Source organism: Salmo trutta, chromosome 32, assembly GCF_901001165.1.
Source record: "Salmo trutta chromosome 32, fSalTru1.1, whole genome shotgun sequence".
NCBI classification, from domain to species: Eukaryota; Metazoa; Chordata; class Actinopteri; order Salmoniformes; family Salmonidae; genus Salmo; species Salmo trutta.
Window position 1 is genome coordinate 1,699,542 of NC_042988.1, and position 22,832 is coordinate 1,722,373.

The following is a 22,832-nucleotide window of genomic DNA, read 5'->3' on the forward strand; positions in this document are numbered from 1 at the left end:
CGTAGAGGTGGATCGGAGAATCACCAGCAGCAAGAGCGACATGATTGATATATACAGAGAAACGAGTTGGCCCGAGAATTGAACCCTGTGGCACCCCCATAGACTGCCAGAGGTCCAGATAACAGGCCCTCCGATATGACACACTGATCTCTATCTTAGAAGTAGTTGGTGAACCAGGCAAGACAGTCATTAGAGAAACCAAGGCTGTTGAGTCTGCCGATAAGAATGTGGTGATTGACAAAGTCGAAAGCCTTGGCCAGGTCGATGAAGACGGCTGCACAGTACTGTCTTTTATAGATGGCGGTTATATCGTTTAATACCTTGAGCGTGGCTGAGGTGCACCCATGACCAGCTCGGAAACCAGATTACATAGCGGAGAAGGTACAGTGGGATTCGAAATGGTCGGTGATCTGTTAACTTGGCTTTCGAAGTCTCTAGAAAGGCAGGGCAGGAGGGATATCGGTCTAACAGTTTGGGTCTAGAGTGAATAAACAGAGTAAAAACTCACGCATGACTAGTAAAGTTCAAACCAAGTTTATTCACACACTGGGTCACAGAGCTGCATAAGACAAAGACATGTCCCCACAAGCACAAGTATTTATACCCCCCTTTAAGTGGTCTCCTTTTCGCTAAACATTACATCTTTGTTGCTAGGCAGGAAGTTAGGTGATGTGGGTAATAAACTGTTCCTTCTCCCTTCATGTGACCTGACCTCAGCCCCCACTGCTCACTAATCCACAGCTTTCCACCCTTATCGGTGACCTCAACCATGCGACTGTCTGTGACCAGACCAAAAAAACCATTCCAAGCTAAACCTTAATATACTGCTACACACAACCAACATAATTTTCCCCTCATAGTCATCATAGCTACTAGAACTAACGTGTTAGTAAGGCCACTACAAATCAGCAAGCAGTTTAGCAATTACACCTGCGGACCCCGGTGGTAATAAACTAATAGAACCAAAAGCTTACCTTGACTTGGAGTTCCAGTATTAGATAGCTAGTTTAGCATACTCAAACACCTGGCAATGGCTAAGTGAAAGTAATTTTAATATATAGCTAGCTCTCCCTCTCCTCAATTTTGGAAGAAATTACACCGTTCAACTCTTCTTTCTCTGAGTCAACTACTCACCACGTTATTCACTGCAGTGCTAGCTATCTGTATATTATGCTTACTACTAGCTGTATATTATGCTTAGTACTAGATTCATTATATTATATTTTGATTGGGTCCACAACATGTCAGTTCATACTGCAAGAGCTCTGATCGGTTGGAGGACGTCCTTCTTTGGAAGAGGGCGAGAACCAAGAGCGTCCTAGGTTTTGTATTGAAGTCAATGTACCCAGCGGACAGAAGCTAGCTGTCCTCCAGCTACGCCATGGAGCTACCCTGCAGAGTGCTATTGTAGACCATTGCAAAAATTGTGTTTTAATAATTTGGTGCCATGTGAATATATTTAGTAGTTTTATTTAAAAAAGGATAACTTAATGTTTCACTTATTAAATTCACTAAGGATGGTCCTCACCTTCCTCCTCCACTTGTGCAGCCACATTCGTTAAGTCCTGGTTTTATAAAAGCAGTGTAGTTAAGGAAAGCAGCACCCTCTGGTGGCCCAAGTTGGAACTATCCTCCTTGTGGCTAGCCTGGATACCTGTCTGTTTGTGCCATCATGCAACACCTTGTCATGCTATAATGCCAAACGTACAATGGTACTGACAGTAAACGGAAATAAGATGTAAACTCTCAATTGATCTAGAAAGCAGCCCAAATTCCTAAGGCTAGGCAGATGTATTAGACTACCTCTATTCACGAGGGTGGCCGGCGTAGCTCCATGAGACATTTGTGTCATGTGAGAGGAACCGTCTCACTCCAACAGAAGTCAATGGCCATGAGCAGAGCCACACAAAAGGCATCACTAAGTGTGGTGCAAAAATGCATGTGTTTATATTAGTGATAAAGGCCTAGTTTGTGTTTAGAATATTAAAGCATGCCCTGACACTACACACAAGGGTAAATTAGACTTTAGCAACCACCAAAGGGGGAAATTAGCATACAGCAGCCATAAACACAGCATAAAAAATGATCACATGTAAATTGATAAAGCACTTTAATTTTATAGTTGTTAAAGGTTGATTGAACATATCAACTAAAGAACAAGTGAATGGAATTTCAAATCATGACATTTCTTGCATTGAGTATTGACAACGCCTGCAATAAGGGGTGCGTCCGATATCCTATTTCAAAAAGCTAAGAGGATGAACCCTCCCAACGTAGTCGTCTGGGTTGTATTCACTAAACACCAGAAAGAAAAATGGGCCAAAATGCAGAGGGACTACCTGAACTTATCCAATAACTTGTTTTTCGCTGCAAAACCTTTGCTAGTGTACACTAACACTATGCTGAAATTGCAAATTGTGATGATTCACAATTCCATGACTTAATCAATATATTGACACAGCCAATACCTAAGCCCTGAAAACAGCAAAATAGACAAAAGACATCAGTCAGAAAATAAGTTTTATTGCAATACACAGGTTCTTTTTGCTTTTCCTCTGCTGTGAACTTTTCCTGCCAGGCACTCCAACACTCAGGGGTTAAGATGGCACCAGGAGACCATTTGCGTTCCAGACTGCCTGCAAACTGGCCACACTACACAAATCAATGATCAATTTAATACCGCGCCATCTAGTCGGTTGATGCAGTTACTAACCAGGTTTCCATCCAACCTTTTTATGCGAGTAAAGTAGGTCCTACTTAAACATTTATTTTGCATTTACTGAATAAAAAATAAGTTGTGCAGTACGACATCACGCACAGTCTTATCCACAACAAGTCAATTTGATAGAAACATCGTGGGAAAATGCAAATATTGTTTATGCAGCTATGCCAGAAGCAAACACCCTCTAAATATATGCTGAACCAAAGTCCTAATTAAAAAGGTGTGTACGTTGACGAGAAACTAGTCATACTGGTTACTTACATTAAAACGCTTATCCAGGCGTTGTAAGATATGGTGCGCAACTGCTACGTAGGCAGCCTGGAACGTGGTGCGGTGTGTGGGTGGCTAGGGATGACTTAGGGTCTCCAAGTCCCAACCCGTATTTTGCCCAGTCATGTACTATTCCAGAGTTCACTTGTGTACAGCAGCCGTTTTAATTTAAAACATAGAGGCCTCCGAGTGGACACCATCCTCTGATAACAGCAAGCAATGGTAACAGAGCAGGAAACAACGACAACATACAATACATTCGGCCATTTGCATGGGCGATATATAAAATCATAATGGAATTAATCCGAAGAACAACAAGAACTTCAGGGGTGGGCAATACATAATGGGTACTGCCTGTAGCTCTTTGCTTTGCACTCACTAGTTAGTCGATTTATTGCTTTTTTTTCGCCATGAACAAGAGTTTGTTTCTGGCTCCAGACAGAGACTCAAGATAGGTTTGATTATTAGAGAGAGAAAAGGCGTGGGATGAAATGGAGGACAGAAGGAACATGATATAGGGATACGTTTATTGTCAACAAAGTGACAGTAAAGAGTGATTGTGATCACTTATGGGCTTACTATGACAACCGTGTGCATGGGCAACAAACAGAGGTCTCAATGCCGACACAAATACACTGCTGAGTCATACACTGAATTCTAAATGGAATTTAGAATTTCCATCTGGACCCTTGATGCTAGTGATTCTGTTTTTGGTATAACTGACTAAATGAACTCACCCTGCCTTTGTAGTCAACATTCAAAACCATGTAATAAAAAAACATTTACAGCAAGAAATAGAACCCTTGAAATGAAACGGAAATTTAACCATTTTGAATGATTGGACAGGAATTTAGCCTGTAAAAATGATTGTTGAGAATTTTCTTCCAGTTTGAGAGCCACATAAAATGAACAGGGAGGGAAGGACAGAGTGAATAGGGAAAATTAACATAAGAGAATAATAGTGGGCATGGGTTGTGCCCCAAATGGCACCCTGTTCCTATACAGTCCACACATTTTGACCAGGGCCCATAAACTAGCGTCCTGTCGAGGGGATGTACTTGTACATCAAGCAGCCTCACCCTACAGAAACAAGAGATCCGTTCTGGCTTGGACAAGGGTTACTTACTTATATAGGGAATAGAGTGCCTTTTGGGATGCATACATGAATAGACATGGGATGGAGGAGCTGGTTCAGTAGAAGACCACGCTAGACTTCCCTCCTGGGGGGTTAAGGACCTTGTTGTGGGAGCGGGGGCGGGGGCCGAGGTGGGGCTCGTGGTCCTTCAGTGAGAGCTCACTAAGGGAGGCCTCTGGCTCTGGCTTCTTGGCCAAGGGAGCAGGTGCAGGCTCCACTGCAACTTTGGTGGGTGTGGGGGGAGGGGAGGCAACGTTCTCTTCCTTCACCTCCTTGGCCAGGCTCTCCTTTGGCAGAGGAGCTGAGAGCAAAGAGGGCAAAAGGGAAAGAGGGATAAGAGAGAAAAAGATGAGAAATCGAGTGAGATTTACCTGGTACATTAGACTTGGTGTCAATGTATCTTAAAGAAACCGATGTGTAATTAATTACTCTGCAATTATTAGGTCATTATTATTAGCTCGGTCAACAAGTAATTTCTAGTAACTGCCTGGTTGACAGCGGGCTGTAAAGTGTTAGCCATAACCCATTATCGGTGTCAAACTCACCTGGGGGCTCGGGTATAGGCATGGAACTTTCACCCACAGAAATGTTGTCCTGGGAATAATAGGGACAACATGTCAATATAGCCTACACGTAGTGTAAATTAGCAATCCATAACCATTAGTAATTTGGAATGGGAGAGACAAGGGTGGTCTGGATTACCTTTGGCTTGTTGGAATGGGCTTTGACCAAGAGAGGGGCGCTCTCTAACCCCCCGAATATGTTGCTGGTGTTGCAGCCTGAGGGTACGGTTCTCCGTTGCTCAGCTGGGGCATCTGGAGAACCAAATATCCCACTGCTTTTACCTCCTGCATTAAGGACAGTAAGTCAAATATTATTTTTTACATTCACCAGGAATTTTACCTGGTGCAATGACTCTGTCTACACCTTACATTAAAAAGTGAACATTATTGAAGGCATTGAGGAAAAGACGGACAAGTCAAATCTCTACACTCCAACCACTTTTTTTTGTGATTAACATCTCTATTGAATTTTCAATACTCAAACCTCTTATCTGACCCATTACTTGCAACATGACGACTATACCCCCTCCAGCCAAATTTAACCAGGCCACAAACCTCCACACACACACACAAAGCTCAGTCCTACCCTCACTATGCTACAGCTATGGTTATTGTGAAGAGCTTGTTGCACAGCCTGGACTGACATGAGGCAATACATTTCACAGTAACATTTGAATATCTGGGTGAGTGCCGTCATAATTATTTCTAGAACATTCTACCAGAGGCAGAAAGGCTGAAAGCTCAATGTGCAGAGACAATAGAAACTCATGATAACATTTTAATTTAACCATCTCTGAACCTTGGCCTCAATATAGACATATTGATCCAGTCATGTGATGTCATTAGATTACATGTGGCCCAAACGTCATTTAACTAATGAAAATCTCGGTCACGGTTTCCGTTAGGAATATTTTTGAAGCAGTGATTTTAATTTACAGGACATCCATATGCATCCAGTGTGTGCCGCAATAGGGCGTCCACCCACTGTACTCAAAATCACATTTAGATTATTGTAATTCATCTTAACAGAATAGAAATTAGCCTGTAACGATGTTTCGCTTCCAAGTGCTACTGAATAAGCTACATTTAAATGCGCCAACTGTGCATGATACACATCATTACTCTAGTCTATCAATCCATTCCAAATCTTTATACTATATGACAGCATATGTATTATATGTTGATCTTGCCTAGGGCAGCAGCAGAACTGCTAAGACCGGGCCTGAAATACAACATTTGAATCTAATTTACTTGCATTTGCGGCGGAACTTAGCCTGATCAAAGTCAGCCGACGCTGTTGGGAAGTCAAAACTGTCCAACTCCTTGGAGCAGCTTGCGATGTGCATCAGCATCGTTACTTTGTCCTCAAGAAGGTGTGATCTTGAGGCCATCTATACTCTCTTTTGGAGAAAGAATCCCCTCTCGGTGTGAACACTAGAAACAGGGATAATCAATATTGTTTTGCAATGGATTATTTTTTTTTTATTCTGACAATTTGGCTGGCAACCATTTAATTTATTGGCTTTTCACTTATTTATTTTTTGCCAAAAGACAGCATTTACTGGCTAACGGAAACCCTGGCCAGGGTGTAATCCTACACTGTACTCAACAACGAATAGGCTGGGCTGTGGCTCTTAAGCACTCAGTTATTTCACCGCATGGAACGACAATGGCCTAACACTGATTGATACTAGGCTAGAAAAGTTCCTCGGCGTACACGTCACTGACAATCTGAAATGGTCCACCCACACAAACAGTGTGGTGAAAAAGGTGCCTCTTCAACCTCAGGAGGCTGAAGAAATTTAGATTGGTACCTAAAACCCTCTCAAATTTATCCAGATGCACAATTGAGAGCATTCTGTGGGGCTGTATCACAGCCTGGTACAGCAACTGCACCACCCACAACCGCAGGGCTCTCCAGAGGGTGGAGCGGTCTGCCCAACACATCACCGGGGGCGAACTACCTGCCCTCCAGGACACCTACACCACCTGATGTCACATGAAAGCCAAAAAGATCAAGGACTGTTAACAACCACCCGAGCCACTGCCTGTTCAGCCCGCTATCATCCAGAAGGCGAGGTCAGTACAGGTGCATCAAAGCTTGGACCGAGAGACTGAAAAACAGCTTCCATCTCAAGGCCATCAGACTTAAATAACCATCACAAGGCAGCTTCCACCCGGTTACATAACCCTGCAAATTAGAGGCTGCTGCCCCATATACATAGACTTGAAATCACTGGCTACTTTAACCTCTCTTGGGTAGGGGGCAGTATTTTCACATCCGGATGAAAAGCGTGCCCAAAGTAAACTGCCTGTTACAGGCCCAGAAGCTAGGATATGCATATAATTGGTAGATTTGGATAGAAACTTGAGTTTTCTAAAACTATGTCTGTGAGTATAACAGAACTGATATGGCAGGCGAAACCCCGAGGACAAACCAACCCCCCCCCCCCAAAAAAGAAATTCAGCCTACCACTTTTCAATGGCTGTCACTTTATTATAAGGCAAAATCCTCCCAGATTGCATTTCCTAGGGCGTCTTTAGAAAGACGTCTTTAGAAAGAGTTTCATGCTGGTTTTTGGAAAAATGAGGCAGAAATTGTAGTTTTTCTAGGTGGCTCCCATTTTGGCTGTAGTGTTTCCAAGCGCGTGGTAGAGAGCGCGTTCTTTGGTATTTTTCTCCAGTAAAGATAACAATTCTCCGTCTTTTAAATTGTATAGTTTATTTACGCATTAGGGTACCTAAGGTTTGATTATAAACGTTGTTTGAAAAAGTTTAGTAACGTTTGGGATCCTTTTGTATGCATTTTGATTATTGACTGAAGCGCGCCAGCTAAACTGAGTTTTTATGGATATAAAGGAAATTATCGAACAAAAGGATCATTTGTGATATATCTGGGACCTTTTGGAGTGCCAACAGAAGATCAAAGGTAAGGCATTTTTTATAGCGCTATTTCTGACTTTCGTGGCGCACCTGCCTGGTTGAAATGTTTTTTTTTTTTTAATGCTTTTGTAAGCGGGGCGCTGTCCTCAGATAATCGCATGGTGTGCTTTCGCCATAAAGCCTTTTTGAAATCTGACACAGCAGCTGGATTAACAAGAAGTTACACTTTATTTTGATGTATTACACTTGTGATTTTATGAAAGTTAAATATTTATAATTCTGTAGTTTGAATTTCGGGCTCTGCAATTTCACCGGATGTTGGCCAGGTGGGACGGCCCATAATTAATGATGTGAAACTCGACACTTGAATAATATTTACATATTTTTGCTTTATTCATCTCATATGTATATACTGTATTCTATTGCTCTGTATTGGTCTATGCCACTGACATTGCTCATCCTAATATTTATATATTCCTTAACTTCATCGGGGTAGGGGGCAGTATGTTGACGTCCGGATGAAAAGAGTGCCCGTAGTAGGATATGCGTGCCCAAAGTAAACTGCCCGTTACAGGCCCAGAAGCTAGGATATGCATAGTATTAGTAGATTTGGATAGAAAACACTCTGAAGTTTCTAAAACTGTTTGAATGAGGTCTGTGAGTATAACAGAACTCATGGCAGGCAAAAACCTGAGAAAAAAATCCAACCAGGAAGTGGGGAAATGAGGGTTGTAGTTTTTCAAATGAAAGCCTATCTAATACAGTGTCAATGGGGTCATTTTGCACTTCCTAAGGCTTCCACTAGATGTCAGTCTTTAGAATGTTGTTTCATGCTTCTGTGAATGGGGAGAGAATAAGAGCATATGGAGTCAGATGACTGAGAAAATGACATGAGCTCAATCTCGCGTGCTCCCGTGAGAGTTAGGTGTGTTCCTTTTCATTTCTGAAGATAAAGGAATCGTCCGGTTGGAAAATTACGGAAGATATGATAAAATCATCCTAAAGATTGATTCTAATACATTGTTTGACACGTTTCTACAAACTGTAATAAAACTTTTTTTGACTTTGTCTGAACTAACTACGCATTTGGATTACTCCACTGAACACGCAAACAAAATGGAAGTATTTGGAAAAATATTAACTTTATCGAACAAAACAAACATTTATTCTGGAACTGGGATCCCTGGGAGTGCATTCCGATGAAGATCAAAGGTAAGTGAATATTTATAATGCTATTTGTGACTTCTGTTGACTCCAAAATGGCGGGTATCTGTATGGCTTCTTTTGGTGTCTGAGCGATGTACTCAGATTATTGCAAATTTGCTTTCGCCGTAAAGCTTTTTTGAAATCTGACACAGCGGTTGCATTAACCTCTCGGGTAGGGGGCAGTATTTTCACGGCCGGATGAAAAACGTACCCAAATTAAACTGCCTACTACTCGGGACCAGGAACTAGAATATGCATATCATTAGTAGATTTGGATAGAAAACACTAAAGTTTCTAAAACTGTTTGAATGATGTCTGTGTATAACAGAACATGTCTGTATAACAGATATGGCAGGCAAAAACCTGAGAAAAATCTAACCAGGAAGTGAGAATTCTGGTGCTTGTAGTCCTTTCAAGTCATTGCCTATCAAACAGTGACTTAGGGTTCATTTTGTACTTCCTAAGGCTTCCATTAGATGTCAACAGTCTTTAGAAAGTTGTTTGAGGCGTCTATGATGAACAGAGAGCGAACAAGGTGGGGAAGTTGGTGACCCAGGGAAGGAGGTGACCCAGGTAAGGACATCAGTTCATTGGCGCGCATTCACGTGAGTGGTAGCCGTGTTCCAAAACATTTTTCAAGACGATGGAATCGTCCGGTTGGAATATTATTTAAGTTCTAAGTGATAAAGGCCCTAAATATTGATGCTTTACAACATTTGACATGTTTGAACGAACATAAATATAACTTTTTTTATACTTTCATGAGATTTTCCGCGCGCTTCAAACACTTGGAGTAGCTAACTGAACGCGCTAACAACAAGGAGCTATTTGGACATAAATGGACTTTATCAAACAAAGCAACATTTATTGTGGACCTGGGATTCCTGGAAGTGCCTTCTGATGAAGATGATCAAAGGGAATATATTGCTAATGCTATTTAATATTTTAGATGACTCCAAAATGGCAGGTATCTGTATTGCCTAGTGTATTTTTCTGAGCGCAGTACTCAGATTCTTGCAAAGTGTGCTTTCCTCTTGAAGCTTTTGAAATCTGTCACAGCGTTCGCATAAAGTAGATGTTCATCTATAATTCTTTGAATGACAGTTTAATATTTTATCAACGTTTATGATGAGTATTTTTGTAAATTGTTGTCCTGATTCACCGGCAGTATTGGAGGCTAAATATTTTTTGAACGTCATGCGCCAATGTAAAACGGGGTTTATGGATAAATATGAACTTGATCAAACAAAAAAATGCATGTATTGTGTAACATGATGTCCTAGGAGTGTCATCTGATGAAGATCGTGAAAGGTTAGTGCATAATTTTAGCTGGTTTTCTGGTTTTTGTGACGCCTGTCCTTGCTAGGAAAATGGCTGTGTGCTTTTTCTTGTGTTGGAACTGTCCTAACATAATCTAACTTTATGCTTTCGCCATTAAGCCTTTTTGAAATCGGACAAAGCGGTTACATTAAGGAGACGTGTACCTTTAAAATGGTGTAAAATAGTCCTTTGTTTGAGAACTTTGAATTATGACATTTTGTGGTTTTGAATATGGCGCTCTGATTTCACTGGCTGTTGAATAGTGTTAACCGTGGGTGGGACGCTAGCATCCCACCTCCCCGAGAGAGGTTAAGGAGAAGTGTATCTATAATTCTTTGAATAACAGTTGTATATTTTATCAACGTTTATGATGAGTATTTCTGTAAATTGATGTGCTCATTCCCCGGAAGTTTTGGGAGGCAAAACATTTCTGATGTTTACACGCCAATGTAAAATGGGGTTTTTGGATATAAATATGAACTTTATCGAGCAAAACATGCATGTATTGTGTAACATGAAGTCCTGAGTGCCATCTGATGAAGATCAAAGGTTTGTGATTAATTTTAGCTGTATTTCTGGTTTTTGTGACGCCTCTCCTTGCTTGGAAAATGGCTGTGGTTTTTCTTGTCTAGGCGCTGTCATAACATAATCTAATGTTATGCTTTCGCCGTAAAGCCTTTTTGAAATCGGACAGTGTGGTTGGACTAACGAGAAGTGCATCTTTAAAATGGGATATAATAGTTGTATGTTTGAGAAATTTGAATTATGAGATTTGTTGTTTTGAATTTGGCGCCCTGCTATTTCACTGGCTGTTGGCGATTGTGTCCCACATACCCCAGAGGTTAATTCCAGTATTTTACTTTTAGGTTGTGTGCATTGTTGTGAATGGTTAGATATTACTGCACTGTTGGAGCTAGAAACACAAGCATTTTGCTACACCCGCAATAACATCTGGAAAACATGTGTATGTGACAAATACAATTTGATTTGGCTGGTTGAGTCTTGTGACACTGAAGTGACCAGATAAGAAATGACCTGTTGCCCTTCTCAACACACACACACACACACACACACACACACACACACACACATCAATGCAATCCAAACAGGTTTTGGGGTTAGAGATTGTGAGTAAGTTCACACTCATCAATGTCTCCTTTTCTGAACCTAAAAAAGGCTAACGTAGCACCTTAGTGGCAGTTTTCACACCACATAGACCTGAAAAAGCTCTGACAGCTCCAGGACCAGGGAACCCAGTCAGGGGCCCTCTCAACTTGAAGGAAGAATCTTCTCTTTCCACTCTATTGTGCTGACATGAACTGTACTTTCCTGGCTCTGATATTTTCCTTTCACATAGTCCTTTCTATCATGGTTCCAGCATCTATGGTGGATGTGTAAACTTTATTTTGTATTAAGAACTAAAAGAACAGACTGCCACCCATTGTTTGGAAGCATAACCAGGCAAATGCAAAGCAGCTTGGATCAATTCACCCCAGTAGTATGAAAAGGGAATTTGTATGCACAGTAAGGGGCCTTCTATTTCTCACCTGGAGGGTTGGTTCGTCTGATGACACCCTGGGGCTCTGGTGGGGCGAAAAGGTTGGAGGCCATCTTGTGGGGCCGTCTTGACGCAGCTGCTTCTTCCTCGTAGCCACCGAACAGGTCGCTGGAGCCACCTCCGGGGGGACGCAGGACTCTGAAAAGAAAACATCAGAATCATGTTGGTTCACGTAGAGTAGTGGTTCCCAACCATTTTTGGTTACTGTACCACCTAATGGATTTTGCTCTGCCCGGATTACCCCCTCATGTGCTTTACCAGTAGGCCTATGGTCTCATGAGTCTCCGCAAGAAACCCCTGTGGATAGGCCAAATACAGGAGGGCTTCCTTGTACCCCTGGTTGGGAACCACTGATGTAAACTATACAGCCTGAAGGCCAAACTCCACAGTCAGCATTCATCATACACAAACGAAGTCAGTGCCTGGTGTTTATAAAATTAATAGACGTTTCAGATCCAGACACGTCATCATACATCAGAGCGCACAACAGGACAATGTACTGTCTACTAGAGGTCGACCGATTAATCGGAATGGCCGATTAATTAGGGCCGATTTCACGGTTTCATTACAATCGGTATTTGTGGACACCGATTTGCCGATTTAAAAAAATGTTTATTTAGCTAGGCAAGTCAGTTAAGAACACATTCTTATTTTCAATGACGGCCTAGGAACGGTGGGTTAACTGCCTTGTTCAGGGGCAGAACGACAGATTTTTACCTTGTCAGCTCAGGGATTCGTTTTTACAACCTTCCGGTTACTAGTCCAACGCTCTAACCACCTGCCTTACATTGCACTCCACGAGGAGCCAGCCTGGCAGGCTGACTACCTGTTACGCAAGGGCAGCAAGAAGCCAAGGTAAGTTGCTAGCTAGCATTAAACGTATCTTATAAAAAAATAAATCTTAACATAATCACTAGTTAACTACAAATGGTTTATTACTAGTTTATCTAGCGTGTCCTGCGTTGCATATAATCGATGCGGTGCCTGTTCATTTCTCATTGAATCACAGCCTACTTTGACAAACGGGTGATGATTTAACAAGTGCATTTGCGAAAACAGCACTGTCGTTGCACCAATGTACCTAACCATAAACAATGCCTTTCTTTAAAATAAATACGTATATATTTTTTTTACCTGCATATTTAGTTAATATTGCCGGCTAACATGAATTTCTTATAACTAGGGAAATTGTGTCACTTCTCTTGCGTTCCGTGCAAGCAGTCAGGGTATATGCAGCAGTTTGGGCCGCCTGGCTCATTGCGAACTGTGTGAAGTCAATTTATTCCTAACGAAGGCTGTAATTAATTATGACATAACATTGAAGGTTGTACAATGTAACAGCAATATTTAGACTTAGGGATGCCATCCATTAGATAAAATACGGAACGGTTCCGTATTTCACTGAAAGAATAAACGTGATAATTTCCGGATTCTACCATATTAATGACCAAAGGCTCGTTTTTCTGTGTGTTATGTTATAATTAAGTCTATGATTTGATATAGCAGTCTGACTAAGCGATGGTAGGCACCAGCAGGCTTGTAAGCATTCATTCAAACAGCACCTTCGTGCATTTGCCAGCAGCTCTTCGCAATTCTTCAAGCATTGCGCTGTTTATGACAAAGCCTATCAACTCCCCAGATTAGGCTGGTGTAACCCATGTGAAATGGCTAGCTAGTTAGTGGGGTGCGCGCTAATAGCGTTTCAAACGTCACTTGCTCTGCATGGGTAACGCTGCTTCGAGGGTGGCTGTTGTCGATGTGTTCCTGGTTCGAGCCCAGGTAGGAGCGAGGAGAGGGACGGAAGCTATACTGTTACACTGGCAATACTAAAGTGCCTATAAGAACATCCAATAGTCAAAGGTATATGAAATACAAATCGTAGAGAGAGAAATAGTCCTATAATTCCTATAATAACTACAACCTAAAACTTCTTACCTGGGAATATTGAAGACTCATGTTAAAAGGAACCACCAGCTTTCATATGTTCCCAAGTTCTGAGCAAGGAACTTAAATGTCAGCTTTCTTACATGGCACATATTGCACTTTTACATTCTTCTCCAACTCTGTTTTTGCATTACTTAAACCAAACATGTTTGATTATTTATTTGAGGCTAAATTGATTTTATTGATGTATTATATTAAGTTAAAATAAGTGTTCATTCAGTATTGTTGTAATTGTCATTACAACAACAAAAAATGCCCGATTACATCGGTATCGGCTTTTTTTTTGGGGGGGGGGGGGGGGGGTCTTCCAATAATCGGTATTGGTGTTGAAAAATCATAAAATCGGTCGACCTCCACTGTCTACACTCGGTTTGTTGTTTACATTAAATTCGATTTTATTCCGAACTAAAGTTTTATTGCTTAGGATTCCACGACGTGGTTAGCCTTTACGGCTGGGACTGCCTTTACGGCTGTTCATTTTTTTGTGTGGTTTCCCGTGAGTGCTAGCTGGCTGTACTACAGACACCTGTCGTCGTCGTGGGAAAGACTCATTGTTCTCTTTTCGTAAAACAACTGGTTGCAGTAAAGAGCCAATCTGGACACTAAGGAGATCCTGAGGGAAATCGACGAGTACCAACAGCTTTACACTATGGAGGAACAACGTACTCCATCATAGAAAGATCCGACCACCTCACAAAATAACTTTAACCCAACAATTAAAAAAAAATTCAAAACAGATTAATTTACAGATACGGACGATTTACTTACCATTGACGTAGAGGCTAGTGCTCTGGCTGGAATCCATGCAACACTGACAAATTTGTATGAGGAGGTAGCAGGGAGTTCAGCCAGAGTGAAATTCTCACGGTCCAAAGAGAAACCAAGACACTCACAGCCAACGTAAAAATTCACGATTCCAACATGGATTGTCTACTCAGGGAAAACAGGGTGATGAAGGAGTCGCTACTAGACACAAAGTTGTAGCATGTGTGAAAATCAATTTTTTTCTGGGATTCCTGAGGACGCATCCAATAATCCAGAGGGTGCGATCAGAGAATTCATGCAATCCGCCTTGAAACTTCCTATCGAGACCGTAAACAAGAAGGCTTTCCACCGAGTACACAGACTGGAGCTACAAGACCAAGGGTCCCCGACCGATCATCGCAAAATTTGAACACTACCAACAAAAGGAGCTGATCAAAAGCTGAGTAAGGGACCAAATTCGGTCTTAATGACCAATTTCCAAGGGAGATAAACGAACGTCGTAAGAGACTGTATCCGGTACAAAGACAACAAAGGAAGGATGGTAGTCGTGCCTTTATCATTGTGGACAAACTCTTTGTAGATGGACAGCTATTCCGAGACAGCTCCATAACACCGTGGCTGTACTAAATTCGACAGGGACTTCAGGTTACGAAAAAAAAGGTATGGGAACTGTAAAAATATCTGAACATTATGAAGAGGATATGAACACACGTACTCAATTACATGCTTGCTTACATATACGGACTTATACATACACCTGATCTCGCCCTCTTCTCTCTCCCTATTGTCAAGAACTTTTATAATTGAATGTGTTTATTGTTTGTCTCTTTATGTATTTGTCTACAAGTTTATATGTTCACAACAAGCAATGGGAAGATTTCAGAATAGGGGCATTGGGGAATAACATTGTATGGAATACATTTGTATTGCAGTGAAGCAGTCTCTAGAGTAATGCAAGGTCTCTTTCATGATCATGTGAAACGTCAATTGCTATGGAAATGCTGGGATGTGTTTTTCCAATCATGTTAAAGGTAATTATGAGGCAACTATGATGGCGATACTATATGGATTACCATTATCATCATGAATATTAAGGCCATACGCACTACATGTTACACACATAGGACACGCAACCATACAAATTGGCAAAGTTATTATTTATTTGGACATCACATGAGTCTTACTCTTATACAGACATCGTACACACTCACTATTTCACATTCAATATCATACACATCAACCTACTCAGATTTGCTACACACATAGTATCTTGTCTCAATTTTCTAACATCTGTGGCATTGGCTCACAGGCAAACAGACAAGGGAATAAAACAAATATTGCTAGAACCTATTTCTTGAATTCTAAAAATATCAGACATTTGAAAGCTCTAGTTTTGACCTTCATAATACCTCTGATGGCAGTAACTTTACAAGCACTAATTATGGTAAATTTAGACAGAAAAGTATCTAGTTATGGTAAGGGGTGAAATAGCTATAGCCAGTTATAATTGTAATGGTTTAGCAGATAAAAAGAAAAGATCAGTCTTTACATGGCTAAAAGAAAAGGAATATAACATACTGTTTACAGGAAACTCACTACATCCTTAGATGAAGTTGCGTGGAAAAAGGAATGGGGTGGTGAAATAATTTTCTGTCATGGACAAAGGAACTCAAAGGGTGTGATGATATTAATTAACAAAAATGTCTATCTGAATGTGCAAATAGTCAGGATTGAGTCGCAAGGAAGGTGGATCCTTTTGAATATGAAAGTGGACGAAAAAGAGATTTGGCTCATTAATCTATATGGTCCAAATCAGGATGATCCACACTTCTTCGAAAACATTTATACCAATTTATTGAACTTACAGGTAACAAATGATCTAATCATTATGGTAGGAGACTATAACAGTGTTAAGTACCTCAATGGACCGTAAAGGTTATCACTCTACAAACTATCACGTGCCCTTAAGGAAATCTCAAATATTATGGACACATTAGAAATAGTGGATATTTGGAGACTAAAAAACCGCGACCTAGTGAGATATACAGAAGAGACTTAATCAAGCTAGTTGTCTTGACTACTTTTGTCTCTCTCTTGCATCAAAGGTTACGTTTTAATAGGAGACAGAATGCGATCAGATCATCTAATTGGCATTCACATAACTCAGATTTTCCACGTGGACGGGGATATTGGAAATTTAATCAAAGTTTATTTTTACCCAACATGCTGACCGGACATGTCATGTGCGCGAGCGTTGGAAAATAAATGTAGAAATCCATGTTATTCAATTATTGCGCACACCAACGAGCGTCTGCATATAAAATAGATGTCAGTCCTATTTCTGACACGGATCACACTGCAAGTCCTGCCTCTCCCATCTCCTCCTTGGTTTATAGAAGCAGGTACCCACATGCCATCTCCTCATTGGTTATACCTACGTGGGTGATTGAAAGACGAACTGTTTTGCCGGTTGTCGTGGTAATACTATGAAAGTGTAGATGCCAATCACCACATAAGTTCCAAGATGAAAAAGCCTGGAAGGAGAAGAGGTGACTAGAAACGATTTGGTTGACCGTTTTATGTGTGGATTAATTGTCAAAGTAGAGGACCTTGTGCATTTCAGGTAAAATAACAACTCAATGTTTATATCCCATGACAAATTAGCTAGCAACAGCAAGCTAGCTAAATAGGACAAATTGGCTAGCAAGTGCAAGCTAACTAGCTAAATTGCCACATGTTTAATGCTTTTCGACCTGTCCCCAAATTAATGTAATTGGTTCAGAGTTTGTTTTGATATTTTAACCTGTGCGTCGTGATCGCGTTTGGTGTAGGGGGAATAAATAAATGTATGCACGATAGCGCACGCACGCAGCCGGTTTGGGTTCCGTGTAAAACAAATTACATTTATAATTTTTCCAGTATAATATACGTTGAGCAAATCCCCTTATTGTTTAGGATACCTTTTAAAACATACCTTCAGGGGTCATTCAATTGAATAATATTGAAACAGTTTCTGGCTAAAGAGACAAGACTAACAAGGGAAATCCATGAACTAATAGCACAGGTAGATAGCAATAAAAACGATACTACAGATACAAAATAAGAGGAAAAACAAGAACTTGAGGAACTTATTCAAGAACTATCTAATGTAATCTATTACAAAAATAAAGCAAACTGGATGGAATATGGAGAAAAATGCACAAAATTATTCCTGAATCCAATACAGGAACGCTAACAAAAAGAATTTGCAGAAACTCGTTACTGAAGACGGAGTCATCTATGATTCTCCGAATTATATTTTAAAAGAGGAAGCTAATTATTTTAGGCAGATGTTCTCTTTTCTGTCTCATCCTTTCCCACTGAAAGAAGATTATGGTAAGGAATTCTTTCCAAATAATATAAAAAATGGAAAATTAACAAATGTACAGAAAGATCAGTGCGAAGGCCAAATTACAGAGGAAGAACTTTGAGGCTATTAAATCCTTTCAGTCTGGAAAAACCCCAGGGCTTGATGGCATACCGGTAGAGGTATACCAAGTCTTTTTTGATATACTAAAAGCTCCATTGTTAGATTGTTTTAACTACTCCTATAGAAAAGGTAGTCTGTCAGCTACTCAGCAGGAAGTTCTGATTTCTCTATTATTAAAACAACACCCAGATGGCAAATATAAAGACCCAGTATATCTAAAAAACTGGAGGCCCCTTACACTTCAATGTTGGGATGCAAAAATACTAGCAAAATGCATAGCACTCAGAATTAAAAGGGTTTTACCAGGTATTGTTCATCCTGATCACAGGTTTTTTACATGGACGATACATTGGAGATAATATGACAACTACAAGAAATAATAGAACATCATGAAACATAAGCCAGGAATGGTATTTATAGCGGATTTTGAAAAGGCATTTGATAAAGTAAGACTGGATTGTATTTATAAATGACTGGATTTTTTCAATTTTGGTAATTCCCTTATAAAAAGGGTAAAAAATAATGTATAGTAAATAAAATAGTAAATAACAGCTACTTCTCAGTGTTTTGAATTGTCAAGAGGAGTTAAATAAGGGTGTCCGCTATCACCATATCTATTCGTTACGGCCATCGAAATGCTAGCTATTAAAATCAGATCCGATAACATTGGAGGATTAGAAATCCAAGGCTTAAAAACAAAGGTGTCCATGTATGCTGATGACTCAAGTTTTATATTAAGTCCGAAAGCTAGATCCCTGCAATGTCTCATTAAAGATCTAGATAACTTTTCTGTACTCTCTGGACTAAAACCTAATTATGATGTGTACAATATTATGTATTGGATCCTTAAAAAAATACAACTTCTCACATTACCCTGCAGTTTACCTATAAAATGGGCTGATGGTGAAGTAGACATACTCGGTATTCATATCACAAAATATATAAATAAGCTCTCCACAATGAATTTCAATAGAAAACTTGTAAAATAGACAAGATCCTGCTACCATGGAGAGGTAAATACCTGTCTATTTATGGAAATATTGCCCTGATTAACTCCTTAGTGATATCTCAGTTTACTTATAGCACTTACTTATGGCGCTGCCTACTCCTGATGATTCGTTTTTCAAATCATATGAGCAAAAAATATTTAGCTTTATCTGGGACGCTAAACCAGACAAAATAAAATGTGCCCATCTATATAATGAATAGGGTAGGTTGAGATTATTAAATATAAAAGCACTAAACCGCTCTCTAAAAGTTTCACTCATTCCAAAGTTTTATTTGAACCTTAAATGGTTCTCAAGTAGATTACTAAGAAAAGCTCATCCATTGTTTAAAAATTGCCTTTTTGCCTTTGTGCAGATTGCCATGTCTCATTTGCGATTAATTGAAAATTATACTTTTTTCAAAGCCTCTCTTTTTCAAACAAGCATTGGAGAGCTGGCTACAATTTCAATTTCATCCCCCTGAAAAGATAGAACAAATATTATGGCTGAACTCAAATGTGCTGGTTGATAAAATACCTGTATTTATGGGAAAGATGTTTGAAAAGGGTATTTTGTTCTTAAATGATATTGTAAACTGGAATGGTAGAGTTATGTCCTTCATGGAGTTATCAGAATTGTACAGAAAGGTCTGCTCAATCCAAGAGTACAACGAATTGATTACAGCATTGCCCCAAAAATGGAGGCAGGTCGCAGCGAGGAGGAGGTAGGGAACTGGTCTGTCTGCCCAATATAAAGGATCAAAACTTGCAGAGGAATAAAAATAGCATAAATAGGAAAGTATTCCAGTTTCATTTGAGGACCAGGATGTTGACAACTGTGCCATACAGATTGCAAAATAGTTGGGAAGAGATTGTTGATGTACCGATTCTATGGTACATGGTGTATGAGTTGATATATAAAATACAAGATTCAAGACTTCATGCTTTTCAGCTAAAATTATTATATAGGATTCTTGCCACCAACAAAATGTTGAATATTTGGGGCATAAAATCATCGAAGCTCTGCAGATTTTGTTGTGAGGATACAGAGTCAAAATATAATTTATTTTGGTATTGCCCTCAGGTAGCCTGTTTCTGGTCTCAGGTTCAGGAATGGCTGAAAATGCATAGCATTGATCTAAAATTGACTCTAGAAATAGTACTGTTAGGAGATCTGGAGAGACTGGGTCAGTCAATTACTAATACTCTTAGTAAAAGTACTTATTTTTAACTCGCAATCTGTGCATTCTATTCTATTAGATAGATTGTACGTTAAACATCACAGCATAGTGAAAGACATGTGTTGCGTAGAAACCCAAAGTGGGCTGCCAGCAGAGATAGATGGGATGGGCTGAGGGAAGCTGAGGGTTGGTATGTGGAATTGTAGACAAGAGGGAGTGGAGTTGCTGTGTGAGAGATAGAATGATGGTCAAAGATAAAAGCACAAAAATAATAAAACATAATAAAAAGTGCATTTGAATGACACTAAGTGGCAGTGTTTTTACAACTAATGCCGGTTTGCCTGAGGCTGATGCCGTGCAAGAACACGCATATGTAATAGCGCCAGACATGCACACAAACATATACAGTTGGCATTGCTGTTATGATTTTAGTTGTCCTTAATGTCCTTTCTTTTAAATTAAAATATATATTTTTTTCATTGTTGTTTGCCGTTTTCTGTCTTTTCCTTCAGTTCATTCTCTTGGTGCATTGGGGGGGGTTCTTGGCGGGTGGGGAATGGAATTAATTGTATTTTATTTATTTTTTCTTCCTGGGGGGGACTGTGGGAGGGGCCTCGAATGGTTGAGGGACAGCTATTGGGGAACTGTGGGGGGGATCTTGGAGGGTTCGGGTTCACGTTTTTTGGCCTGGTGGTAGATCGGTCAACATGCCCTTGAGCAGGGCATTGACCCTGGATGCTTCTGTGTATCACTCTGAATGGGAATCTGTTGGATGGCTGGTATGATATAGTTATTGAGTGGCTTCACTGCAAGTATATTGTATGTTTAGAATATTCAATAAATAAAATTAAATAACAAAAAATAAGAGAATGTACCATAACGAAAAGGTGCATATAGCAAAATCTAGGACTCGAATATGCTGCATGCACAACTTCTTATTTAACCCTCTGTGTTAGTTTCATGTTAAATAATTCTGTGTCCCCAGTCCAAAATGACTGCCCCATTATAGCTGATCATAAAGCCATAAAAATACATACATTATCACCTAATGTTGTGTTAAACTTTTATCAACTTAAGTTCTTGTGAACATTAAAAGTTTTGAACTTCTATTTGCTATGTATGGCCTTTAGGCCTCATTGACCTGAGCTCATATGACTCGTTTTTGAGTAAAAAAAGCATAATGTATGGATCATTTTGACTATAACAAATACTCAGATGAAACATATTGTGCTGTTTATCACAGACTACTTTGTGTCAAAGTTTAACAACCACTCTCCTCCTCACCAGTGTCATGATCAAAGATATGATCAAGAGCCTCAAATACAGTATATCGTTTGGTCATTGTGCTGCCACAGAATGAATTGTGAGCAAGGCCTCAAAAAAGCTTTATATAATCAGAGCTGCAAGAAAAGTTATAATATTGAAACAATGTTCCGATTGTATGTGAGAAAACCAACAGGTGTGGTTCCAGTGGGGTAAAGATTCTATTCGGGTAAGGTTCCCGTGGGGAGTGAGGTGTGTGTGTGCTCAAACCCACATGCATGTTGGAGTCTGGGAGAGGAAGTGTGTCCATCTGATGAATGGGCATGTGCCTGAACTCAATTTTATACACGAATTGTAGTCTAACCTATTCATTTTTGACCAGGAACACCACAGGTGTACAAAAGTTTAATGAAACACCAAAAATGTAATGATAATCATCTAAATGTATTTTGTGTGTTCAGATGCACCGTGTGGACAACGCCATGGAACCTTATGTTAATCAGATTAAATTAACTACATTTTTCAGAGAGAACTTGTAAATCGGTCCAATTTGACCGGAACACAACAGGAGGGTTAAGACTTGCCACAAACGGTGTCTGTGGCCACATTAGGTGTGCCTAAAAAAACAAATTATCTAGTTATCTACTAATTGTACCACAGTATGACTGCAAGCTACATAGGCCTATTGACTTAAGTAAACTGTTTAAAAGTCACATTTAGCTGTGTAGCTGATCACACAACTCAGTCACAGAACACATATTTAGTCAGCTATCTGGCTGTTCTTGAAAAGTTCGAAGGGGGGGCTAAACAACCATAGTTGAAAGACCAAAAAAAAAAAACTAGAAATAGGATGTTGTAAACGGGGTGTGGGTGACTGTACCCATTTTGAAAATGCAAGCAACAGAGAACAATGAGCGTCATATTAATTAGCTGGCGACGATGCAACAACAAAAAGATTCCACGAGCTTCCATTTCCGCAGCCCCAAAAAAACCCCGCCCTGCTATGTCGGGCCCAAAGCCCATAGAAGCTAACTACCTGTACCAAACTAAAAGTTAACTACTGACAAAAATGAATATTTCATCACTAACTTGTCTTATAACTAGTTAACGTTACTATCATCAGTGTCATCTAGCAAGCTACATTGCTTGCGGGCTCGCGGCCAATGAACATACGGTAGTTTTCAAAAACATCATAGCTAACGTTAGCTAGTTGCTTGAATTTTGCCTGCTGCAAATAAAACCTGTGGGTGCAATTCCATGTTACCTTGAACTTGGCTTTGCGCCATTATCGAGTCCTGAAAACATGTTCGTCGAAGTCATTGTGATGGCTGTCTTCGTGTGGGGGAGATTGATGTCGTAGCTAGCTCAATTTAAAAAAAAAAAAGTTTTGTTGGGTGCGTGGTGCCTTTCAGAAACCGGGCAAAGCCCCCTCCCACTCGATAGGATGAGCCAGCAATGGGAAGAGCCTCAATGGTCAAAAACGTTATCAGTCGAAAGGTATGACTAATTTCATTGGTTAAATTACTAAGGATATAACGCCCTCTTTCCATTGTGATTTGGCTTTCCGC

The 22,832-nt window shown here is 40.1% G+C and overlaps 1 protein-coding gene across 1 annotated transcript; it reads right to left on the bottom strand.

Annotated features, from left to right (window-relative positions):
* Window positions 1–518: 518 nt before the first annotated feature.
* jpt2 (Jupiter microtubule associated homolog 2) lies at window positions 519–22,693 on the bottom strand. Its single transcript, XM_029727013.1, has 5 exons — window positions 22,529–22,693; window positions 11,647–11,795; window positions 4,830–4,975; window positions 4,673–4,721; window positions 519–4,428 (listed from the first exon to the last, which is right to left on the bottom strand). Exons 1-5 carry the CDS (start codon window positions 22,582–22,584, stop codon window positions 4,184–4,186), a joined length of 645 nt encoding a protein of 214 aa, XP_029582873.1. The 5' UTR covers window positions 22,585–22,693; the 3' UTR covers window positions 519–4,183.
* Between the last annotated feature and the right edge of the window lie 139 nt (window positions 22,694–22,832).

Coding starts and splice junctions, on each gene's coding strand:
- jpt2 (XM_029727013.1), bottom strand. CDS start 22,584: ATGACTTCGACGAACATGTTTTCAGGACTCGATAATGGCGCAAAGCCA. Junction 11,796..22,528: donor GGCGCAAAGCCAAGTTCAAG/GTAACATGGAAT, acceptor TTTTCTTTTCAG/AGTCCTGCGTCCCCCCGGAG. Junction 4,429..4,672: donor GCCTATACCCGAGCCCCCAG/GTGAGTTTGACA, acceptor CTTTGCTCTCAG/CTCCTCTGCCAAAGGAGAGC.